This window comes from Lutzomyia longipalpis, chromosome 4 (assembly GCF_024334085.1).
Source record: "Lutzomyia longipalpis isolate SR_M1_2022 chromosome 4, ASM2433408v1".
Taxonomy (NCBI): Eukaryota; Metazoa; Arthropoda; class Insecta; order Diptera; family Psychodidae; genus Lutzomyia; species Lutzomyia longipalpis.
Genome location: NC_074710.1, coordinates 15,180,840 through 15,203,107, shown reverse-complemented (window position 1 = coordinate 15,203,107; position 22,268 = coordinate 15,180,840). Strand labels below are relative to the sequence as shown.

The window sequence follows — 22,268 nt, the reverse complement described above, 5'->3', positions numbered from 1 at the left end:
AAAAAATAGTTTTTATATAAATATTGTGGCGAATTTTCCATATAAGAGCTAAACTTCGGTCATGCACCATGTATTTGGCTCTCACAATAAGCCGCATTGCAGCGGCAACGGGGGAGGATCAGAAGGCAGAAGGTGAATTAGTGCGCGAGCGGCGATTGCTGAAACAATTGTGAGTATTCCACCCCCCCCCCCAGAGGCCCTCTCTCATGAGATGGGCCACTTCCCTTTGGCCCTCGCCCTCGGAAGTTGTGTGGCAATGGGAAGGGAGGAAACCGGGGTTGAGGCGTGGGAGAAGGGCAGATGCGTGATGCTAGTGTAGAGGGAAAAAGGGGCTAATAAATGAGAATTAAGGAACAATCCACCTCTTTTGTTTGCCCCTCGCCGCGGAACAATTGGCCCCAGCCCCTGACCCCTCTTCGCAATATTTCTAGGTGTGCGTTGGTAGTGAAAAACGCTACAATATTCTTTTATCTACTTTCATGAGAATTATTTATTAAAATATTTTACAGGTAACGGTGATGGCTCTAAATTGCATTTTCTCACCCCATATCATATTACAAAATTATCATTCATAATTAAATGCGATATAATTAGAAAATTCACTGTGAAAATTGACAAAATTGGATTTCTGCATTTTTCCCGCACAGACATGAAAACAGAGATTTTCCATTTAAATTTCCCCATTTCAAATTAGCCAGATAATTTCTCTTATTATTTTTTTTTGCTCAATAATTGCAATTAATTGCATTTTTTACACGCAAAATTATAAATATTTATTTTCCACCAAATTGCAAATAAATTAACGTTTGGTAATATGATAAATTGAAATTTCTATCACCCTTAGTAGGGGTTTGGTTGTCGAATAATAAATAAAGAATTAAATGTTGGGATGAATTAAATTTAAACAGGAGCTGGGAATTTATTTTAGTGCTCGGGGAGTTCCTTGTAATTCGCAATTAATTGCTGGGACACACATCCTCCGTGTATGGAGTGATGTTCTGGGCTAGAAAAGGGGTTTGTTGGGTCTTGTTTAGAGGAATGAGGGGTTGAAAGTGACCCCCGTTTGCTCTTCGAGAGATGGTGATAATAAATTTTCAACTTTTCCAATTGCTCCCTTAACCCAACTGACCTCTGTAATCTTTTAGCGCCATTTGCGTACTTTGTATTTTGTCTACATTGAGAACACTGTGTAGTACTATGCCCCCGTTAAAGGTTGAATCAAGGTGAAAATATAGGTATTTAAAAGATTAAACAGAAGTTAATTGATTAATTTATTAAATTTTTAAGAGAATCCCCCTCTGTTTAATTTAATACAAAAAAAAATAATTCCAATGATTTTCTCTTTAAATTTGCGTGTCCTTAAATTTCTCGTTGATACTGTACTTAAAGCACCTGCGAGTCAAAGTGTGGGAAGGTGGGGGGTGCTTTCTGTCATGGAGAAAAGCGCAATGTTCCGTACGAAAATTATTGGCACTCACTGAATATTAGGAAAGGTGTGCGGGCCCCTGAATGGACATGAGGGTGAAATCATGTAAATATTATGGTGTACTTAATGGCTCAGCAGGTTTCCGCACTCACCCTCTCGAGTACCCAAAAGGTTTGTGTGCGTGTACCACCCCCGCACAACTCTTCATTTGCAATGAATATGATGGGGCCTCACCATGGAGAGGAGAGGCGACCCAAAAGCGTGATAGTTAGAGATAATTTTGGGTCAATGGAAGTGCCAACCTGAATTAAATAGATTTACGTTCGAGATTAATTGAGTCATTCCTGTGAGTTGGTGGGGGTGGATACAGGTGTGCGAGGGTTAACCACCGTATTCTGGGGGTTAAAGTCAAATGGCTTTCCCATGAATACCTGAAGAGGTGCTTTAGAGCCCAAACCCCTTTTGCTAGGAATTTTATATACGCAACATACTTACATAAAACATCAAATTTCTCACACACAACAATATCAATAAAGATGCCACGGAGAATATGCAGAATTTTATGCGTCAGACCTTCCCCAAATTTACTTCTTTTCCTGAATGGTGGATTTTCGTTCTTTTTTTTTCTTCACTCTCTCTCCTATCAAAATGTGTGTAATGCTGCCCCTTCCCGCCGCTTGTCAATCAATTTCGCCTTCTGTTTGCAATTTTCTTGGATTTCCGGGAACCCTTCCTTTTACCACCACCGATTGCTCCAGCAACGATCCAGGCTTTCATCTTCTTCCGCTTCAATGCAGACACCACGTACTGAACACCATTGCGAGTGATGAGATTTTTTACGGCTTGCGCGAGATGAAGTACAAATTGGGATGCTTCTGTTGAACTCCTGTAACGTAGCATGAGGGGAGAGAGAGAAGCAATAAATCTTAGATTAAATTGATGTCATTTGAGGACGCCTGATGAGGTGATTTTGTAAATTCACGCGAATTTTGTGGCAAAATTCTCTTCACTGTGCTGTAAAAGACGACAAATTGTGATTGAAATGATATTGCGGCACCAAATTGCTCCGCCGTAGAGGGGTGAATAACTCGCAATGGGTAAAAGATGGGCGAGGGTGGATGCCTTCAATCATTGATTTCTTCTTAATTTTCTGTCAGGTTTTTGCGAGTCAAAATTCAACGAACTCAAATCAACCACCAGGCGTCTCCATCAATTCTCTTTCTGAATTTATTTTTTAATTGAAATTTTTAATATAACTTTTATTTAAAGAGAAAGAGAGTAAATTAGGTAATTAAAAATAAATTTAAATGAACAGTGGAGACGCCAGGTGAAAGCTTAAGTATTCAATTATTTCTTCTTTAGCGACTTCTTCGGCAAAATAAAATGTCCTCAGGGCAATTTTGGTGGTTTGAACTAATTTTTTAAAAGCTCCTCCCTTTAAGCCATTTTATCTTTGTTAGTTCTATCAACTACCAAAGTAGGTACCTTCAAAGTATGCCATAGAGTGTGCTAAAATAGCCCTCATGGGAGGTTAATTCATGAATAAATCCAATAATTGGGCGTGTAAGAAAGAGAGAAGAACCATGGGGATGCTATGATGCTCCCCTATCTCTCCTGGCTGTAATTCATAGCTTATTTACCCTTCACGTGCCCACCCGGGAGGGGTAAGGAGATGGGGGGGGATTGATGGAGGGTAGTGGAAGGACATAAAGTGAAATCATAAATTCCCCCGTCGAACACTTACCGCAAACTTCTTTCCGCCACGTAACTTTGGGCGACAACCTCAATGACGGTGGCAATTGAGAGATCCCTCGTGGCCCATGTCAGGGGGGACACCATGACGGCCCTTAGGTACTCTTGATAGTACTCTGGCATCCCCTGTAGGGCTAACCATACGAAAAAGTGGGTGGAGTAGTCTGCTGGTGGGAGATAAATGGTGGTACTGAAGGTGCTTCGAATGCGCTTCACCCGCCAGGGTTCATCGGTTAGCCCCACAAGAAGAATTCTCGCTCCATTGTTGATTTCTTTGGTCAAACGCTTCATCATTTGCCTCATCAGTGTATCCATTTTCTTCCCCAACTTCTTCACGGGTAACACTGTGTGCATGTTGTCGAGGAGGAGAATTGTTGGTTGGAGGAATTTGGCAATTTTGAAGAGAAAACTGAGAAATTCCTCCACTTTCCCCTTCTTATGATCCACCAATAGTAATGTTAAATTAATAATAACTGAATTCGTTTCTGCTCCAAAACGCTCAATGAGTTGCCTCTTTCCCGTTCCAGGTTCTCCCACAATGCACAGTGGTGTGGGTGTTGCAAAATCAACCCAATTGCAGAGGGAGAATTGGAGGAAACGCAATTGATTCTTTATCAAGACTTCCGTGGTGAAGCTTTCAAGCACAAAAGACTGAAGATTTTCATCTTGTTGACGATAGCTGATGATCCCTTGTTCAAGGCCAAACTTGCACCATTGTCGAAGCTCTGAAAGCTCCTCTTCAGTGGGATTTTTCTGCTGAGAAGCTGGGGATTTTCCGAGAACTCTGAGAGGTGCATTGCTTACCATTTCAAAGTTCTTGCACATTTCCAGGAGATTCTGCAAATTGTCAACAATAGGATTTTTCACAATTTCCTCTTCTTCCTTCTTTGGCGGTTGCTTCTTGGAGGTGGGTAATTTTGGAGGCTCTACCACCTTCTTCTTTTTAGTCTTTTTGGTCTTCTTGATGCTTTTTGGTGTTTTTGGCTTCTCAATTAACTCACAAAGCAAAGGTGGACGATCCTGATTTAAAGATTTCAGCACAGATTCCTTTTTCTTCTCCGCAAAAGGTGATTGAAGAAGTATCCGAGGAGCAAATTGTGATTCTTCTTGACTCAATTTTAAAGGATATTTTAAGAACTCTTCTGCTTTGGGTCCAATTCTTTCAGCATATTCATTGAGAGCATTAACAATTTGCTGAAATTTTGTAACTAATTCCTCATCAATTGGTATCTCCTTTGCCACCTCTTTGTGCTGCAACTTCCCAGCATCAACATTCCTCTGCTCTTGGGTTGCTGCACCAAGTATTTCCTCACACAGGATATCCCGAGCTAGTCGCCCAACCCCTTGATTCCCACTTTGTGTAGCACCCGGAAGTTGGAGATGGAAATTATTTGGGATGAGTTTGTGGGCAATTAGGGTGCTGTCGATGTTCCCCGGTGCAATGGTATTCACAATTTGCAATTCATTATGCCAAAAGAGCCAACGTCTGGTCACCGAGTCAAGTAGTTGCAGAAGAGTCTGCGGCATTTGCTCCTGACACGTTGGATTGTTCACCAAGAGTGTTAAATTGCGACAAATACCAACGTAGTCTGCATAGAGTTGGACAACATGGTTGCACCACTTCTCACACATTCCACCATTTTGACTTATTTGCGTGGATTCATGCAGAATTGCCCGTTGGATCACTTCTTGTGTCTCTGGCCAAAGTTCAAGCCACTTCTTTGGCATCTCCATATTGAACTAAATTTTAATTTTTCTATTCTAATTTTTCGTAATGAAAAAAAAAAGAAAATTACCTATGTTAAATGCGATTTAAATTGAATAATATATAAAATTATTTTAAAAAAAAGAGCTTCAGAATGAAGAATCTGATATTTCTGCTAAAAAGCCCAGCAAAACCCAAAGAAGCACCAAAAAAGGTCAGAAGGTTAATAAATTGAATATTTTTTTTAATTTTTATCTAATCTTTAAAATACAAATAGAATATTTATATTTAAAATTCTTGCAAATTTTCCTTTCAAATTGCAGTGAATGTCGCGCGGGTTCACCTTGTTTAAATTATGTTGAAAACTTTAATGAGTTAAATTACAGTGTGGTTCGTAAAATAAGCAGTGTGTATTCCTGCAAGTCAGAACAACCCCTCTGTCGTCGTTCATATATTTCCCCCCTATTCATGGAATAATTATACAAACTCACACAGTCTCTCGGTGGAACATTTTGTGCCAGGGAGGATACGCAACGGCATGGAGGGCATTGTTGGAAATGTTGAGGATTCTGTGAATACTCCGCGCCCAAAATGGAATTATATTCTCAACAATGTGTAGGGCCAAAGTATGAATATCTAACAAAGCACAATATAACGATGGTGTACTTGTTCCAAATGCACCAGCGACCTCCACACACTCTCTGCATGCATAGCGAGAACGTTTTGCCGTTTTGCGGGTGGTTTTTGGTGGCTGTTGAACGGCTTAGGGGGTGAGGGTGTTGAGGGTTCATAAACGAAAATTTATCTTATGGGCCGTTTTAAATCAAATTTAGCCACTACTGGTGCTCGCTCTGTGAGAGATTGGTACAATGGGTGCAATAATAGGTCTCCCTCTTATTACAGAGGTGCAGCTCTTTACACATTCAAGAAAAATTTACCAAAAAAATTACAAAAATTTTGGGGGATTCTTGTAAAGGAGTTTATTCATATTTTTTTAATCATTTTCGTGATCATTTTTAGCTGTGATTCTTTCAAAGAAAAGAATAGCACAGCTTCTGTGTACCACCTAAAATGTAAAGTCGTCAGATCGGGCTCAAACTCGGGATGAGCACGAATTAAGGTCCCCACATTCCAAAAAACGTATGTCAAAAAAAATTCTTCCGGCCGGCCGGAGTTTGACGCTTAATTACAAAAGAACGGTAATAGATAGAGACTTGCGGTCAAAGGCAAAGTTAGTATATCGACCTAATGTTGTCAGATGGCGAACTCAAATTCGCTCCCCCACCCCTCCTTCCGCCATTTTGGAACACCCCTAAATTTTTTTTTCGCTATATCTCAGCCCCTATTTTAGCTAAAAATCTGAAATTTTGATATGTTGTAGGGGACATCAAGACCTTTCCAACGATTGTTCTTGGTTTCCTTTGTATTCTTGGTTTGGCACATCTCTGTGTATACTCCAACAGTAATCTGCCAGCATGTTTATTATGCTTTTTCCGTTGTATCGTTTTTCCTATGGGGCCATGTCCTGGTGAAACCTCTCACCTTGTTCATCAGACATGGCCCCTATATTTTGCGGAAATGTATCCAAGTGCTTATCAAGGATGTGCATTTTATTGCTCATACGAGCCCCCAGGCAATGGAATGCCTTCAGCATTTTTTGTACTATATTTTTGTAATCTGGGCTCTTCCGATTTCCAAGGAAATTTGCTAAAACATCCTTGAATGTCGTCCACGCTTCTAGTTCCTTTTTGCTCATTTCCTTTTCAAAATCCTCATCACAGTAATCGCCTTATTTGAGGCCCGTTAAAAATACCGGCGTCAATTTTTTGTATGCTTAACTCTGGTATCACAAGGCGGATATAATCAAGGCAATCGGAAGACATCTGTTTACTTAGCTGCTTCATCAACCCCAACTTGATGTGTAGGGGCGGAAAAATTATATTTTCTTTTGGAACAAGGTACTTTCCTGCTTCATTCCACTCCCCCACATCAAGTTGAGGCTTGGCCATCCATTTTGTATCATCCCAGTGATGTTCGTCTGCTCGGCTGTTCCACTGACAGAATGGACAAGGGTGACCCGTATATCTATAGCATTAAAAATTTATATACAAAAAAAATATATAATCATATAAAAATATATAAAACTATAAATAAAGTCCAATGATGGTCCAGCAGAGTAAAAGGAATGTACTGGTAAGTTTCACTTACGAGCTGTGATTCTTCTTTCAGATGACAGTCCAAGTGTGGTGAAAATTGAGGTGGATAAATTTTTAGGAATAGCTTTCTCACGCAACGAATCACAGCCAACGCGTGTAAATTCTGGGGAAAGGCTTACTCATGCGCGTTGGTTGTGATTCGTTGCGTGAGAAAGCCATTCCTAAAAATTTATCCACCTCAATTTCCACCACACTTGGACTGTCATCTGAAAGAAGAATCACAGCCCGTAAGTGAAACTTACCAGTACATTTTTATGATGTTCATGATTGATAACAGACAAAGGAATATTTCGTAATTTTATTCATTTTTTTATCATATTCATAATTGGTCAAAGGCAAGGAAATATTTCGTAATTTTACAAGAAAAATAATTTTATTGTGTATAACATGGGCGTGCAAATGGTATACAGAGAATTAATATCACATTGTTGCAAAATGTATCCCACACAGAACTTAAATTACACGCTGATTGACTTCATCATTCAACTTTGGCAAGGGTACGTTTGTATTTTTCAACACCCACACGCACCACTACTCCCTTTTACATTTCAATTTTGCCAAATAATTCGATAATAAATGATATTTCGAATTTACATTATTCCGACTCATTGAGCCACCCTCAACTTCCACCCCACCTCTCCTCCTGATGAAAGCTTTGTGTATCTGCTTCCCAATACGCGGTGTCTTTTGCAACTCTATATATCTGCCAGTACGATGGCTCTCTGTATTTAACAACCACTTTCCCCTTTTTGCTATAGAGCTATTTTCAATGCAGCTCTACACACAACCCCTCTTCCATCCCACCCCCTTCTCCCCTGAGTTGGTGGTTTGACCACACCACACCAAAGTCCGTGAAAAGGGCATCCACATATGCGGCAAAGTGACTGAATTACTAACAATTGTGGACAGCAATAGAAATATTCAATTGCATGCAAAGAGACCGAATAATAGTTTGAAATTAGCCCTCAACTTTGGGCAAACTTTGTGCAATTCCGTGCACTCGCCTCGCCGTACCACCCCCATCCCCCATTTGCAGAATACATTGCACACAATGAAAGTTTCATTAACGATACACCCACCCCCAAACCCCCTACACAGAATCCAACATACAGAACTCATCTCTTTTAGAGAGAGAGGGGGTTGAAAGGATGGGGTGGATGGGAGTGAGTTACATACAAAAGCTCCCCCCAAATGGTGGAAGTGAAAACAGACTCGGAATATTTTCACGGTAAATTTAACAAGTTTGCTGCAAAACTTTTATCGACATCATGCAGTTTTGGGTATTCAAACGTTAGAAATTTAGTTATGATTTACACAGGGTGGGCGCTACACTATAAAAGGGGTGTGGGCGAGACAATATATAATATGCGGAGATGATTGTTGCAGCAACATAAGATGCAAGTTTGTCGTGAAATTGCTGGTATAAAAGGTTTCCCCTTCTTCTCTCATGCATAGAGATTTCTTTGGCGTATGTATTTGCTTTTGCATTATAAACGTTCTATTTTAAAAGCTCTAGCGGTGAAAGCTTTTTTGCAATGTTTAGCAGATTAATAAATATATAACGAATGGTAATGGAAAACATTGAAAACTTTCTCCTAGATGATGATGGAAAATTTAATTTTATGTCAATTTTATCCTAAGTTTATTGAATTAAAAAAATCATTCGGCGCCTCCACTGTTATCTCTCAGCTAATTAACAATAAGTGATTAAATGAAATGTTTAAGAATTTTTTCCAAGCCCTTTTCTTTGGAATTTAATTTTCTTTTGACTCATCTAGAAATTTTCCTCGATATTTATTATCTCTGAAAATTCAAAATTCTTTCTCCAAAGCAAAATTTCTATGCCCACCACTGTACTCCACCTCTATGGGTATTTCTTGCTGTCCAACTAGAGGAAAATTATTAGTTCAATCTCCATATTAAGAACATAAAATATGATAATTTTTGACTGGAAAAATAAAAGTTCTTGGCACATATTTATGGAATTTTTTCTCTTTCAAATGATTCTTTTTCTCTATTTAGATATTATTTAATCTTTCTAAATGTTTAATGTTGAAGTTCCGGTGATTGCGTCACGAAGCTTTTGGATGAAGCTCAAAAAAAATTCAACAATCGCTTACAAAATTTTCCCAAAAATTTCCCCCAAAGATACACACACACACACATAATGGATAAGGGGGATGTGAAAAATATTATTATACAGATCTCAACTACTTGGCTGAAGCTCAGTCCCTTCTACTTTATTGTTCTGACAAAATTTCTCATGAATTCATCCACACCATACATATGTACATATGTATGCGGGAGGATTTTCCATATATAGTTAGGAGAAGAGACAGAGGTAGGGAAGCTCTCCTTCTCTACGTAAATTGGGAAGTGGTTTGTCAATGGCTTAAGCTAAATTTGTCGAATGAATTTCTCACTCGGCACACACAAATGATGAATACATGGCGTGTGAAATTTGCATGAATGCACAACGATAAGAGTCTTGTGGGAACAGAGAAACGACGAGAGAGATGGTCCACATACTGGACGATTCTTTAAGGGAGGAGAGAGAGGTGGTTGTGTTACGTCGTGACTAACGTTAGATAAATAAACATTTTATGGAATGAGAAATGTGAGTGAAAAAGCTCCAATTTAGGAGAAGGGTTGGGGTGAAACTATGTATGCCAATTCGGCAGAAGGCCAACCCCCAGCGAGTTTTGGCGGCATTACAATCGACATTCAGTTAATTCAAATTCACCACCGCCCCCTTTCTTCGCAACCCCCTCAAACGGATGGAAATGAATTGCGAGGATGGTTTTGGAGGAGAGATTTTAGCGTGCATTTCGGTATACTATTTGCACTATGCTCAAGGTTTAAGATTCACTAACTTCTCTCGGTTTGACTTCCAAGAAGGGATTTTAATTAAATATTCAAAATGCTACCATCACTTTAGACAGAGGGGTAGGTGGAGGGATTGGTGAGAGGAGAGTAGAAATAATCTATGACTAGAATAAGAAAAAATAATTAAAAAATAATTTAAGAATAGGAGAAAATAATTCCCTTTTTGAGCTTTCTCAACAAGTTTTTGGTGTTTTGAAGCTTTTTTTATATATATATTTTATTTCATTAAGAAAATTTCTAAAAGAATTTTTATGATTGCAATGGAATTTGAAGAGATTTTTAATGACAAAACGGCGTCGTTTAGGTTAGTTTAGTTAAGTCACAAAAAAATCTCGTTAATTTTTTTTATAAAATAAACTCATTCATCATTAACTTCCATTGATCTTTTTTTATAACATAAATTCATTCATAAGCCTCTTTAGGAGACTTTACCATTCAATTCACTCATTCAGGTAATATCATAAGCTTAGTGCTCAAAGATGTGGGTCAAACATGACCTGAGTCATTAAAAAACACTTAAAATTATCTCCAAGTCACGTTCCTGTAGAAGCCTTGACTTTTAAAAATACATCAACGTTGTTTACCTACTAAAACTGGGCAAATAAAAGTTTCTTTAGCAGCTCTGGTTTTACCCCAATACGTCATTTTAGTGCTGAAATATTAAAAGTTTTGAGACAAATTACTTAATTTAATTACTAAACTAATTTTATATTTAGAATTTTCTCAGTTCCTTGTGAAGTTCAGCTAGAATCGGTTTAAAAAGTATTTTGCAAGGCAAGAATGGAAGATCGTGGACAGTTTACATTGCTTGACTACAGCTTCTTTGTGATTGTTTTTGTGGCATCAGCAGCTATAGGGCTGTACTATGCTGTCAAGTCTCGTAAGACGATTACAACTGTAGACGACTATTTACTGGGTGGTAGGAAGATGGGCCTATTTCCTGTTACCTGTTCCCTCATTGCTACATCCATAACAGGAGCAACAATTGTGGGTCAAGCAGCTGAAGCATACGCCTATGGAAGTCATACGTGGATGAACGCCTTTAGTTTAGTCCTCATGGCCTTTGTAGTTCCAACAGTTTTCCTGCCAATCTTCTCAGAACTTAGACTAACTTCCAGCTTTAAGTACTTCGAATTACGCTTCAGTAGACGCGTTAGACTACTCGCTAGTGGACTATTCTTGTTCACAGGATTAATCTTCCTCCCAATTACCGTCTATGTACCAGCTTTGACCTTTCAGCGTGTTACAGGAGTCAATACGTACGCAACAGTGATCATTTTGTCCCTTCTCTGTGCCTTTTACACCTCAATTGGAGGATTCAAAGCAGTCATTTGGACTGATGTTGTACAACTTGGGCTTGTTATTGCATCCTGTGCAATTGTGGCTACTATTGGAGTTGGTAGTGTTGATGGTGTTGAGAATGTCTTTGCTGCAGCAAAACGTGGAGATCGGATTATTATTTTCAAGTAAACTTCCTAAAGTTTTAAGTCTTCTCCTTTCACCATTGAGAAGTTCTTGTTCTATTTTTTTCAGTACGGAAAATCTGAACTCCAGAAGTTCAGTACTTGGATACATTCTATCGGATATATTCGTTGTAACTTACCAATTTGGTATTAATCAAACAAACTTACAGAGATTCCTTTCACTACCAAACATACGGAATATGAAGATTTCTCTATGGATCCTTGTTGCAGTCTTCAGTGTTTTTATATTTTTTTCACCATTTTTGGGACTTGTGATGTACGCAAACTATGAGACGTGTGATCCATTCAGAGCAGGCTTCATTGAGAAGATTGATCAGATCCTGCCGTATTTTATTCAGGAAAGAGCTTCTCTCTTCCTTGGCTTCAATGGAATTTTCATAGCAGGAATCTTCTCAGCTAGCCTATCCACAACGTCTTCCTATCTCAATGCTATGAGCGGAATAATCTACGAGGACTTCATCACTAACAAATTTCCAGGGATAAAGGAGCAAAGAGCAGGAAGGATTATTAAGGGAACAGTTTTCCTTTTAGCCCTCCTTCAGATTGGATTGGTTTTGTTTATTGAGAAAATGGGAAGTATCGTTCAGATGGTCAGTCAGTGTATATCCCTCAATGCCAGTGCTCTATTAACGCTCTTCATCCTTGGAGCACTTGTTCCAAAGGCCAACAGTACGGTAAGATTTCAAAGAATCCTAATTCTTTACTTCATCCAAACCAATTTTAAAAACCTCCATAAACTTCTTTCAGGGAGCCCAATTGGGAGCTTTGGCGGGGATTATTAGTGTCCTCACGTTCATGATAGGAAGCCTAAATAACAAAGTTGAACCTATGCTAACTCTTCGCATTGATGGCTGTGACGCAGCGCTCAATAATTCAAGCAATCTTTTTCAAATATTAGAAAATTCTTCGAATACAGGCATAGCTGATGAAGAGTCCTGGCCATTTAAACTCTCTTTCGTCTACTACGGACTCATTGGATCGATTCCAGGGATTGCAGTTGGTTACTTGGTTAGTTTACTTACAGGTGGGAACGTTGTCAAGGATCAAAGACTTTTGGCACCTTTTTTGAGGAGTCCATCTCAAACACTGCCAGATGTGTTAGATGATCAAAATGAAGCAAGAGTTAAGCTGAATTCCTCATCTGATTCATTGACTTATTGTGATTGATTAATTAACATTTTTTTTTAAATAGGTGGTTGAGAGTTGAAAATATGAAATAAAAACTTAACTTGTATAATCTGTAAAAGTTTGTATTATTTTGTCAGTTTTAAAGAAAATTTCTACAATCTTTTTATAAAGTACTTTTTCATTTCGAGGTTGAATTTCTTAAAGATCTTCACTGTTTTGCTGTGGATTTCTTTTAAAATAATTAAAATAAATTAAAAAAAAAGATTCCTCAAAGCTTCTTACAAATTTTCTTTTAAAGTAAAAAAAAATCTTTGGTAATTAAATCAATTTTCTGGCAGTCTGATCTGTTGAACCTTCCTCACACACCGTCCCATTACAGTATATTTATTCACCCCTTCCTCCTACTCTCTTAGCCACCCCCACCACGAAAACTTGTCGATTGCAATCCAATTTACCGGGCTCTAAGCAAAACCCTCGGTGCTTGTACCAACATTGGATCTTATGTACAATTAGACCCTCAACAGGGTCATAGAGCATATATGTTTGTATGCCCCCTAATCACCCTCCGCAATGTTTAGGATGGACCCTTCCAGGCAAGACAACGTTTTATTAAATTTTATTATTGTTATGTGTGTTTTCTCTTGTAAAGTGTATACAGTGAGTCTCAGCGTCACACAAATTACTGGGCTACATCACCACACAAGGATAAATGTTTTGTACAGTACACAGGGCATATACAGCTCACCAATGTCCCTTCTTCCTTTGGGGTAATCTCTCCTTCAAACCAACCACCCTCTCCCTTGCAAAGGCACACCATAAAGCACAAACATTCAACTCTCTTCACCAATATTGCTTCATTTGGGGCTTAAATGGGAATTTGTTGGGGCTTTCCGGAAAAAAAGCTCAAACAGAGGAAGTTCTTCTACTGTAGTATGCATAATAATTGTATCTCCAATGGGAATTATCAAATTTTTAGTCGATTTTTAAGGTTCATTAACCACCTGCAAAATTCTTAATAGTAAAATTTTATTGAATTGTCTTATGTTATTCCGTGTAACTAAAAAAAAGTAAAATTAATAATAATCCTAAAGATTCTTCCTGATTCTTAAAGGGAATGCTTTTGTAGTCCTTTGAAGTTCTTGACAACCTACCTTTTGCAAGCACGTGAAACATTAATTGATTCACATTATGCTAACCCATAACCACATTATCTAAATATTAGATTTGAATGCACACATACTTACTCTCAAGAATAGGGATTTAATTAACGATGAAACAACATAATTTTGCATTCAGTGAACCCAACATATACAATTAGCATGATGACGGTTCAATTGCCACTAATTACGCAAACAAATATTCTTTAAAATTACCTAATTAAATTGAGAACAATCCATTTTAACAGAATACATTGTCCTTTTTAGTATTTTTGCAATTCCTTAATGAAGCACTAAAAGAGATTTTTTTAAAGTTTTAATGAGAAGAACGAAGAGAAGGAAACCTTCTTTTCAAATGTTAAACTGATAAGAAAATTTAAATTTTCTGTTAAAAAATATTTTGAAAATAAATAAAAATTGAGAAAATAAATGTTTGTAAATGGAAAGGATTAATCAGAAAGCTTTAAAATTTTGATCACATTGATATCACATTGAATCATCCCAAGATGATCCCAGCCAGGCACAAACGCCTTTTTCTTGGTCACAAAGACCTTCCTTGAAAGGTTGTCTCCTTTTTGTCTTCCTGGAATGTTTTTTTCTTTGTCCGAATGAGCATAATATTTGTAATGTGAACGAAAAAACAGGGAGGAAATGAAGGATGAAGAAGAAGAGAGAGTCTTTCATGGTCCCTAGATGAACGTGAATTTAATGGGAGAAATCAAGCCATGTCGTTGTCCCATCTTCTGCTAACCATGACGGTGGAAGCATCACATTCATGGGGGCGAAGAACACGAGGTGGGATAGAAAAGTTTGCACGCGCACGCGGGGGTGGGTGCACAGTAGGTAGTTAGTTAATCCGCCTCTTTATCTCCTGCCTGTGTGAGTTTATGTGTACCAACAATATTCTGCTGGTGCCATAAGGGTTAAGATATAAGCCATTTACCGCCCCTAATCGGACACAGGATGCTATAAAAAGAGGCAGAATGCTTACCGCGTGGATTGTGCCTCTCATTGATAGACACACGTTCATATCCGCTCAAGTTCTTCGGGTATGCGGTCAAAAGGAATGTGTGGGTGGGTGTGGTGTAGAAACAAAGAAACATGCAGTGGGTTTTTTTTGCTGATTAATCATTAAGATTTCAGGGTTTATTTTGACAAAATTTATTATATATAATTATGTAACACGTTTATACCCTTTTCTTGTATTTTTTCTTCATCTCCTTCACCTTCTTTTCACATTTTTTTTCTTTAAAAATTACAAAATAAAGGAGAGATGCATGGTAAAAGAAATTCCTCAATTTTACATTCATCTTACCAAAAATTTATTTCTTTTTCACTCCTTTTCTCTTTTTTTTTTATTTGATTTTTTTATTGCCATATTGGCTCTTTGGGGAGATGCCATGGCAAGACCTTCGTCACAAATTGTCTTCTTCTTATTGTTAGAAATTCTATTCTTAAGTCATTGTAATAACTATATTTATTCATAGTGTCGCTGTACAAAATATTATCTTCACATTAAACTATCCTCTCATTGAGATATTTTCTTTTGCTCCACAATATAAATTATTTTATTCTTCACATTCCCTCAAGGTGATAACAAAAAAAGCAAGGGGCAAACAATTTAAACTTTTTGATGTTACTCGAATATAAACTTAAATATTTTTATTAAGTAATTCTGAAAAATTAATTTTAAAGAAATGTTTTCAATTTTCTATGAATTTTATAAAAATATTTTTTTTATTGGGAATCGTTATGAAAAACTAAAATTATTAATTAAAAATTAAAAATAAAATTATTATTTTTGGAAAATTCTTTAGATACAAAAAAAAAAACATTATAAAAATTACTTTGAATTTTCAAAAATAGTTTTAGAATAATTCGTTCAATATTTAAGAAATTGAATCATCATAAATCATTCTTTAATTTCCGTCACTTGCATCAGCATTTGTCGTATGAAATTATTCCTTAAAATCTTCTCTTAAAATTTCTCTTACTAACCTTTTAAAACTCAAACTGTTCGTCCCTTTTCTGGAGCATTTAAAGTACCTTAACAATATCTCTTAAGTATATACAGAGAGGAGTTTAAAATTTGATTTTCTCACAGTACCTATTTTATCATTTCAAGTAAAATCATTCTGCAAATTTCCTACCTTTACGTATTGATTTCCCATTGATTGTATGTTGTATCCACCATGGGCTTGCAAATTGATTTTATGCTTGCTAACTCTCGTGAGTAATTAAGTTGTGTTTATCTCCAGATTCAGGAGGTTGCTTCTTCTTCGTTTTTGGAGGGGGAAGGGGCTGGCGGGCAGGGCTGTACTCCACCCACACACGTGAAGTGGACGTTATCTCCTACATATTCTACTGAGTGGCAGGATGACCCCAGGAGCTAGTAGTCAGTCGTGGTGTTGCAACGGGGGGATTGATGTCAAAATCTCGATACGTTCATGCCTGTGGGGTCGGTGAGAATTTGAGGTGGCAGAGGGGAGTTTCTGTGGTCAGGTACAAGAATTTGATGAACTGGAGCCTACGGGGAGAGAAGCACACGCACACACACAACACATTTATAGATAGGCACACCCTCAGTAAGGGGGAGGAAATTGGGATTTCACCTTCGTATTATGCCAAGCTTAATTGGTATTAAGTCCAAAATCCGTCAACGTAAACCCTAACATTGAATTAATTCGCATTGCCATGCAAGAAGATGGACTTAATATCCTTTAGAATGGCACAAATTCAATTTAAAATGATGTGACAGCCCTTCTTGGTGAAGAAACCACACGCTCACACGTTTGAGGGTGGATGGGTGCAGAGGGTACATGAATGTCAATGAATGAGGTTTCATCAGAGATCAATTTGCAATGACGATGCACCCCCATACACCCCACCAATATTCTGTCCGTTTGAATTGTTTGTAGTATTTTAAGTGTTTATAACTTTGTTAACCCTTTAAGAACCGCGATCAATCTAACGAGCTGATTGAACTAATAATAATTTTTGGGGGTTCCTTTGAGCTCAAAAAAAGACATTTTTTGGCGAAAAATCCCAACTCAAAAATTTACGGTTTTTCGTACTTCCTGATCCTGTGAGTCTTTGAGGATGTCCTTTTGTGGCCATAAAATGATCAGGGATTGTAAAGACATAGTCCTGTACTAATTTGAACTCAATATTCATAAAATAACTATATAAAATGAAATATTTTCAAAATTGAGCTTTTGGGTCAGCGTATAACTCAACGGTCCTTAAAGGGTTAATATCTTCACGTCATTAGATCAACCTAGGAAAGATTTGAAAGATTTTTTTCTTTCTTAAAAAGCTCTAATAATATTAAAGATTTTCTTTGATTTCTTAATACGAAAGTAAGCAATTTTAATAATTTAATATTTTTGCTTTCCTATTGATCTTTAGGGCTTGCCTATATTGAAACGAATAAACTCCTTTAGAGTTGAAATAAAAATTATGAATAAACCATAAATCACAATATTTTTGACGAAAAGCTTTTTTTTTATTTCTTTTTGAAGGATATCCTTAATTTATTTTAATTTTATTTTAATTCATCTTCATCAATAAGAAGGTAAAGGTCAATTAATCCGTCAAAGATTCAATGAAATGGTTGTAGGATAAATTAAAGAGATATATTGATGTTTAAAGTCACGAAGAAATAACAAAATATCAGCGTATTTTGTTGGACTTCCATCCCACTCTCTTTTTGGGGCTAAATGCAACCTTTTGCTGGCACGAAAAGCTCAAAAGAGAGCTTTGCTATTTTTTCTCGCGTGTGTGGGTGAAATGTTAACCGAATAAAAGGGTCAATACCGCGCGTGCAAAGAGAAGTAAATATAGAGGGAAGTTAGGTAACTTTTGTGTCAGAGACTTACCGATTCTCTCGGGCAAACAATCGGCGGTGGTACTCTTATATCGAGTTGCTGCTGCTGCTGCTGCAATTGACACGATCGCAGCGGGTGTGCCTGATTCACCGGGATCCATGTGCTCGATGGTGGTGGTGATTCACGGTACGAGACACCCGTTTTTCCATTCGACGAAAGGAGATTGTGTGCTAAATCTATCTGCAATATGTGTATGGTAGCCAATTGATTATAACTTGCAACCACCATTGCTGTGTATGGACTAACACACACCCCACCCCCTACTCCTCGTGAAAGCATATTGGAAAATTGAAATTGAGCTCTCGGATTGCAGTGAGAGGGAGAGAGTGATTGAGTTCAGCAGGACAGAGGTGGGTTGGTGAGTGGGTGGATAAGCAGCTTAAAATAATTCTCATGACCCAGAATGCTTGAGGATTTGGTCACTCTCTGTGTACTCTATGTATGTACGGTACGTAGTTTGGCAATGTAGGCCCGAGAAAGCGTGCAAACTGGGGGAGGTCTTTGCCTCATCCAAGCATTGTCCAAAGGAAGCGGGTCATCATAGAACGATTAGCAGGTGGAGCTTTCCGGGGAGGGAATTAAGCATATATTTGATAATTATATTCGGAAAATTAATTGACTTTCGAAATTATTAATTTAAACTTTGTTAAATTGAAGAGAATAATTTAAAGGAAATAATTAAATTGCGCGGGTGGGAAAATGAAGAGCAAAAAGCCGTGAGAGAAAATTAAAAAAGAAAAACTAACTATAATTTTTTTATGCCAAAGAATTATTTAAAGGAAGAAAAAGTTCCAAAAAAATCATTAAATAATTTCTTAAAATCATTCGAAGGATTTTTTTCAGGGGGTTCTGAATGATAAATGTCCCATTATTCGTATTATGTAGGGAAATATTCGGAATAATTAGGAAGATTCATTATTATTTGTATTATACCTTTCAGGGAAGAATGAAAGCACTAATTCTATTAATGGCTGTTACATTCATATTAGAAATTTTTGATTGGTAATTTGTAAAATTCTGACATTTGAGACTTCTTTAACACTTGGAGGACTTTACTAGTACTTGCTACCAATTTGAACCTTAAAATTGTCACAGAATAAAATCTATTGGACTTATATCGATGAATTGAGCATCTATGTGTAGGGAATGGCAGATTTTTCGAACAAAATAACACATTCCTTTTGGAATTGGAATATTTTTCTAATCAAAACGGAATATTCTTCTGATCAAAAGCAGAATTTTTCTGACCAAAAGCAGATTTTTCTGGTCAAAATATTTGATTCAAAAGTTTAAGGTATTTCAACGCCCTTCTAAGCTCAACTGTCAATTATTCCGCATAAATATTCCCGGATATTTGCCAGATAAAGTCCCCTTTCGTACGAAAATTCTTAATTAATCTTTTTTAATTTTTTTTGCTTTTATTACTCATTTATTGTGCTACCTCTCGCGTGTTTATGGAGGGTTTTTTGCCACCGTATCTATAGGGGAGACCGGGGTAAAAAAAGAGTCATTTTCGAATTTTCAAATGCCAATTTCTCCGAAGTTATAATTCGGAAAAATCGGAAAAAATTAGGGTGGAAAGCCCTATACACCTACAATTTTTGACAGTAATTTGGAGGTTATGTGATTAGTACTTTGGGAGTTAAAAAAGAAAATAAATTTTTGGCCCATTTCCCAAACTTTTGCGTATTGAGAAAAACGAGTTTTCCGAAGTTTTCCTTCAGCAATTTTCCAATCTGATAATTTTTCTCACTAGCTGGGTTACTACAGAAAACGTTGCCAAGTTGTGTTTTTCATTAACTTTTAATGATTTTTCTGTACAATTATTTGAATCAAAACATACCCCTTGGGGTAGATCGGGTCAACCCATGTAAATCATATGGGAGTTCGAAATTTTTGACATATTTTCAATCCATTTGTTGCAAAATGGCGTGATTGAGAAAATCGCAAAATTCTCTGTTTTAGTGGATAGAAAAGTGAAATTCCTTGTCGTGGATCAAAAGGTGAGAAGTTTAGCTATCAACTACTACCAATCTCTCAGGTTGAAAATCTTTGGAAATGTCGGAAAATTCGACCGACTTTATTTAGCCAACTGGTGACTATATTTACCCGCCGCGTCTAAAAAAAAGTCAGAAGCGGAAGGGTTTAGGAAAAGCTCGAAAACTCATATTTCCCGTGGAGATAGAGAAAAGTGGTCTGAGAAAAGTGGTCTGAGACAAAGTTGTAGGCCAGGAAATTTCCTATGAGAAAGACCTATCAAGGAAATTTTCTTGCCCTTGGGGAACCCTGCAGATAAGGATTTATGCAAATTGACTATTTTTACCCCGGTCTCCCCTACATCAATTTATATTTTCAAATCAAAAATTCCCTTTGAATGGAATTACATATAAAATGAAGAGGGATTAATGCAGTTTATTAATTAAAATGTCATCCATATGCGAGAGGAAAATACGTTGTATGGTGTGTGGCTTTGGGGCGAGGGGTTTTTGTGTGGAAAGCCACGGTGTGTTTGATATTAAACTAATTTTCTCTTTGATGGCTCTGTGGGACAATTGATTGACTTCATATAAATGCCATGCCAGAGCTCTATGCTGTTTGCAATCATCCCTTTCGCTTTTTTTAGTACATGCTAAATGGCCGCAGGGATGTTTATTTTACAGCAATGTTGAGGGTGAATTTAATGTCATTTTATTCATCATTTCAAGAAGCTTTTTTGCGGGGGAGAGTGTGTGTGCTTTCATATATATAAAGTGAAAAAAGAGCTTTCTTACCTGTGTGTAAATATTTGGTTCAGCCATACGAATATCCTTCTGTCGTGGTCGCCCCAGGGTTGCACTTGTGTAGATAATTTTCTGTTTTGCCTGCCCCGATGGTGTCTGCATCTCTGCAGCGTATGTTAGTGTCTGCAAAAGGGACCCACACACACACGCAGGAAAGCATTAAAAATCTCCTCGTGCAATGCGTTAAAAACACCTGCTTCCGCACAAAAAGCTTTACCTGATTGTCATTGCTGTAGTGAACAATGGGATGCTGCAGAATACCACCACCACCACCACCAGCATTGACGTCAATCTGCCCAGCAAACTGCACTGGGAGTTGCTTCTTTCCCATGGCAAGGGTTGCATACTGCCGCGGTGGTAGCTGATTGAATCGATGGAAAGCTCGTTCATCATCAAATTCCGCATCTTCCTTGCCTGTGCGCAACACACACAACCCCAAAAATGTATGCCAAAGTTGTAAAAATTTATCGGTCGTTAATAATTTTATTCGTGGCGACTGCAAAAGCTATATCACTTTTAATTTCTTTCTTTTTGCATAATCCACTCACAAAACTCACTCAGAAGGAGAAGCACATGAAAGCTCCCGGTCAGAGCTTTTATGGCCTTTTCCATCATAATGATGAGTGTGTGTGCTTAAAAGCATCGATCAATTTAATTATAGAGTATCAATTCAGTGAGAAAGTTTTCTCTCGAAGAACTATCTCATTTGATGAAGGAGGGGAGGAAAGCTCACGAGAAGTTCGTGATGTCTTTTCAGAAGCTTTGAAAAGTTATGCCCCAATTTTGGTCTTGATTCAGCAAACAATCTTGAAATTATTCATAATTTTTTTGGAATAATTATTGAGAAATTATGGAGGGAAAATTGATCAAACCTAGGTCCAATATAATTGATCAATATTTGCTCAAATAAGGGATTCTCTACAAAATAAATATTGAGTCAATTTCAAACAATATTTTGCTCTATCTTTGGTCCATATAATTGAGAATAAATTGTTTAACTCGTCAAATATTCAACAATTATTGATCAAACTATTGTGCAAGATTAAAAAAAAATATCTGATCAATTTTTGCATCAGTTTATGCACTCAATATTGACTTAAATTATTGGTCAAACTTTGGGCAATTTTCTTGTAATACATTAAAGGAGAGATTTCAAAGAAGTTGTTAGGAAAATCCGCAAGAAAATCCCAGGAAAATCATTAAAAGAAATTAATTATGAAAAATTCATAGAAAAATCTAATGGATTAAGCTTTGTTTTCCTCTTTATTTTTTCTCTATAAGGAAAAAGGAAAAAAAAAGGAAGAAGGACAGGAGAAAAAAATCCTGGCAACACGGAGACTCTATATACTTTTGTCTTATTCTCAACTAATGCACTAAAGACGTAAATTTCTACCTCTCGGTACATTTATCTCTCCAAGGCAATTTTCATAAAAATCCCGTAAAAACGTAGCTCCAGCAGTTGGGGCGCTATGAGTGGATTAGGCTTGATGTGGGTGGATGGGTGGGGTGGTAGAGAAGAGTAAAATGACGTACCTTGAGGTATAATATCTGGGTTTTTATCTAAACTGTCTGTACTTCCTGTTGTGTAGGAATCGTGCAGTTGCTCTGGCTGTGGAATTGACTGACCGGATACAATTCTGCCATTTGTTGTCGCCACCGTTGTCTCCTGGGACACGTTGCTCGCCTTCTTCCGTCGTCGTGTCCTCATTAGCAGTAGCGTTGCAGTTGTAATTAAGATAATGCCAAACACGAGACCCGCTACGGCACCCAGGAATAATTTTATATGTAGCACAGAGCCCGTGTACGGTAGGAAGGAATCTGCAGGGAGAGAGAAAAATTGTGTGGGA

The 22,268-nt window shown here is 37.4% G+C and overlaps 4 protein-coding genes across 5 annotated transcripts in view; 2 read left to right on the top strand and 2 right to left on the bottom strand.

The window, feature by feature from the left end:
• Positions 1-1,883: 1,883 nt before the first annotated feature.
• LOC129796675 (uncharacterized) lies at positions 1,884-4,916 on the bottom strand. Its single transcript, XM_055838798.1, has 2 exons — positions 3,171-4,916; positions 1,884-2,312 (listed from the first exon to the last, which is right to left on the bottom strand). The coding sequence occupies exons 1-2, from the start codon at positions 4,910-4,912 to the stop codon at positions 2,111-2,113; spliced, it is 1,944 nt and encodes a 647-aa protein (XP_055694773.1). The 5' UTR covers positions 4,913-4,916; the 3' UTR covers positions 1,884-2,110.
• Positions 4,917-10,765: 5,849 nt separating this feature from the next.
• Positions 10,766-11,455, top strand: LOC129794541 (sodium-coupled monocarboxylate transporter 1-like). Its single transcript, XM_055835296.1, has one exon. The coding sequence runs from the start codon at positions 10,766-10,768 to the stop codon at positions 11,453-11,455; it is 690 nt and encodes a 229-aa protein (XP_055691271.1).
• A 268-nt stretch (positions 11,456-11,723) lies between these two features.
• LOC129794540 (sodium-coupled monocarboxylate transporter 1-like) lies at positions 11,724-12,676 on the top strand. Its single transcript, XM_055835294.1, has 3 exons — positions 11,724-12,143; positions 12,217-12,477; positions 12,662-12,676. The coding sequence occupies exons 1-3, from the start codon at positions 11,724-11,726 to the stop codon at positions 12,674-12,676; spliced, it is 696 nt and encodes a 231-aa protein (XP_055691269.1).
• Positions 12,677-14,899: 2,223 nt separating this feature from the next.
• LOC129796673 (nephrin-like) overlaps positions 14,900-22,268 on the bottom strand; it is a 61,356-nt gene continuing 53,987 nt past the window's right edge. For both annotated transcript variants that reach the window (XM_055838796.1, XM_055838794.1), the window contains exons 14-18: positions 21,955-22,239; positions 20,639-20,835; positions 20,413-20,544; positions 17,633-17,821; positions 14,900-16,281 (exon numbers count right to left, since the gene is read on the bottom strand). In XM_055838796.1, the coding sequence (XP_055694771.1) occupies positions 16,183-16,281; positions 17,633-17,821; positions 20,413-20,544; positions 20,639-20,835; positions 21,955-22,239 (902 nt within the window). In that variant the 3' untranslated portion in view covers positions 14,900-16,182. The remainder of the gene's footprint in view (positions 16,282-17,632; positions 17,822-20,412; positions 20,545-20,638; positions 20,836-21,954; positions 22,240-22,268) is intronic.

What these genes read in the sequence shown, in the direction of transcription:
- LOC129794540 (XM_055835294.1), top strand. Translation starts at nt 11,724, where the DNA reads ATGTACGCAAACTATGAGACGTGTGATCCATTCAGAGCAGGCTTCATT. An exon ending in TTCCAAAGGCCAACAGTACG is followed by an intron (nt 12,144 to 12,216) that starts GTAAGATTTCAA and finishes AACTTCTTTCAG; the next exon opens with GGAGCCCAATTGGGAGCTTT.
- LOC129794541 (XM_055835296.1), top strand. Translation starts at nt 10,766, where the DNA reads ATGGAAGATCGTGGACAGTTTACATTGCTTGACTACAGCTTCTTTGTG.
- LOC129796675 (XM_055838798.1), bottom strand. Translation starts at nt 4,912, where the DNA reads ATGGAGATGCCAAAGAAGTGGCTTGAACTTTGGCCAGAGACACAAGAA. An exon ending in GTGGCGGAAAGAAGTTTGCG is followed by an intron (nt 2,313 to 3,170) that starts GTAAGTGTTCGA and finishes GCTACGTTACAG; the next exon opens with GAGTTCAACAGAAGCATCCC.